General features: G+C 40.3%; 1 protein-coding gene across 1 annotated transcript; it reads left to right on the top strand.

Annotated features, from left to right (window-relative positions):
• The first annotated feature begins 498 nt into the window (after positions 1-498).
• On the top strand, positions 499-1437 carry LOC142750730 (olfactory receptor 11L1-like). Its single transcript, XM_075859714.1, has one exon. The coding sequence runs from the start codon at positions 499-501 to the stop codon at positions 1435-1437; it is 939 nt and encodes a 312-aa protein (XP_075715829.1).
• Positions 1438-2556: the final 1119 nt, after the last annotated feature.

The raw sequence follows: 2556 nt of genomic DNA, 5'->3' as shown, positions 1-2556 counted from the left end.
CTTTTTTTTTTGTTGATTTTGGTTTTATGTGAATTATGTTTTTTCCACCCCAAAATAACATTATTTTTTATCTAACAATTATATATTGAACACTTATATTAATAATGATTGAGCAAAAAGTATACTAAACAAATTTGACGCGATAGAAAAGATAGACCTGCCCTTATAGGCCTTCAATCTATCGAAAACTTATATGGAGATGCTAAGGGGGCAAACACGGCAGCTAAGATCCTGCACTGAATTGTTTATGCATAATACATATTTTTTTATCCCGGTTTTGAAGGGAAGGTGTAAGAGAAGAGTAAACTTGTAATTTTCCCTTAAGAAATCTGCTTTTTTAAAGAAAAATCCCTTGATTAAAGTTCATTTTCTTCTTCTCAGTCTTTCTTTTTTAGGTGGAATCTGTATCATATTCTGGTAAACCCATCAAAGCAAGAATTTTATATCATTAGCAACACTTATTCACAATTGTTGGCAAAAGTAATCATGATCATGACTATGCAATATTACAACATCACCATTGTGACTGAAATCGTTCTCTTGGGTTTTCCAAATTTCCAAAGTGTAAAAAACTTTTTCTTCCTTCTGATGCTTCTAACTTATTGTATGACCGTATGTGGAAACCTCCTCATCATTCTAGTGGTGTCCTACAGCCAGTCGCTCCACTCTCCCATGTACTTCTTCCTCACACAACTCTCATTATCAGATATCCTACTCACCACCACCATAGTACCCAACATGCTCCGTATTGTGCTGTATGGAGGAAGTTCTGTCTCTTTTATCGAGTGTTTGATACAATTTTATTGTTTTTTAGCCACAGAGTCAATAGAATGTCTTCTCCTGACCATCATGTCCTATGACAGGTATCAGGCCATCTGTAACCCTCTTCATTACACCTCCGTCATGGACCTCACATTTTGTGTAAAAATACTTATTGTCTCTGGGTTGTTTGTTTTTTGTATAATATTGATGATGTCTTTAACGATAAGTAATTTAGTATTTTGTGGACCAAACATCATTGACCATTTCTTCTGTGATTTTGACCCGATACTTGAACTGTCCTGCTCAGACACGTTTATAGTGAAAATGGAAAGTAAGTTAATAGCCGTTCCTCTAGTAATTTGCCCATTCATGGTTATCATCATTTCATATGTGTACATTATCTTCACCATACTGAAGATCCCGTCTGTATCTGGTAGAAAGAAGACCTTCTCCACCTGCAGCTCTCACCTGGCGGTGGTGTCTTTATATTATGGCTCACTTATTAGTATCTATTTATTTCCAAATATGAACGAAGCAAAGAAACTTCTCTCCCTGTTCTACAATGTTGTGACTCCTCTACTTAACCCTATGATCTACAGCTTGAGGAATAAAGATATTAAGGAGGCCTTAGAAAAAATACTACAACAAATGAGCAATGAATTCCACCCATGTTAGTTCTTTCATTTTTATTTATATATCTGTCGATGTAAATGCAGAACGTATTAGAGAATAATATATAAAGGAGTTTATGTTCTTACAAAGAAATAATTGAACAGTTTTGAATCATGATCTACATCAGGCTAGATAAACATAAGGGAACAGACTTGTGTGCTGCGTTTCAAGCATTTTTTATGTATTTTTGGTGTTTTTTTTTGTGTGAAAGAAATTAACCAACTCCAGCATTTTGTCTAATTGTTCTACACTCCATGTTAAGTTCAATTTCAAATCGATGCTTAGAGAAATATGTTTTGCTGTGTTTAAAGAAGATATTGTTGAATACCCAAAAAATGACTCGTAAACAAGGGGCCTCATGACTACGCCCTCCACACCCTTGTGTAACAAGATGATGAGAAGATAAGGAAGGAGTTGACTACGTGCAATGAATCCTCTGGTGGAATGACTGAGGGGGATTGCGGGAGAGCAGAATCCAGCTTGGGAAGTTCTCTCTCCCGGAGAACCTCTTGGGAAAGTTCCCGGATCCTCATGTCAACTCGGGAGGCGAGTAAGATAAGATCGTCCAGGGTAGATGGCAGATCGCGAGCAGCCAGCTCATCTTTGATCCCTGAAGACAGTCCCTGCCAGAATGTAGCCACCAAAGCCTCGTTGTTCCAGGTCAATTCAGCAGCCAGGATACGGAACTGGATGGCATACTCGCCCACGGAGAGGTTTCCCTGGTGTAGGGTTAGCAAGGATGCAGCAGCCAAAGAAACTCTCCCAGGTTCCTCAAAGATCGAGCGGAAGGTCTGTAGGAAGCACTGCAAGTCCCGGGTCTCTGGTCCCTGATGTTCCCACAGAGGATTAGCCCATGCCAGGGCTTTGCCGGTAAGGAGAGAGATGATGAAGGCGATCCTGACGTCATCCAAACAGAAGGACCTGGCATGTAGTCTGAAATGGATCAGGCACTGATTCAAAAATCCCCTGCAGGACCTCAGATCTCCGTCATAGCGTGTAGGTAGCCGCAAGAAACACAGGGGGTTGGTACCGGTACAGACAGGAAGTGTAGCAGGCGGAACCGCAGGAACGGGTGCAGTGATGACTGTGGTTGGAGCAAGCAGCCGATGGGCTATGGTGTTC

Source organism: Rhinoderma darwinii, chromosome 3, assembly GCF_050947455.1.
Source record: "Rhinoderma darwinii isolate aRhiDar2 chromosome 3, aRhiDar2.hap1, whole genome shotgun sequence".
Lineage (NCBI taxonomy): Eukaryota > Metazoa > Chordata > Amphibia > Anura > Rhinodermatidae > Rhinoderma > Rhinoderma darwinii.
The sequence above is the reverse complement of the archived record's forward strand: the minus strand, read 5'-3'. Positions and strand labels throughout refer to the sequence as shown.

Coding starts and splice junctions, on each gene's coding strand:
- LOC142750730 (XM_075859714.1), top strand. CDS start 499: ATGCAATATTACAACATCACCATTGTGACTGAAATCGTTCTCTTGGGT.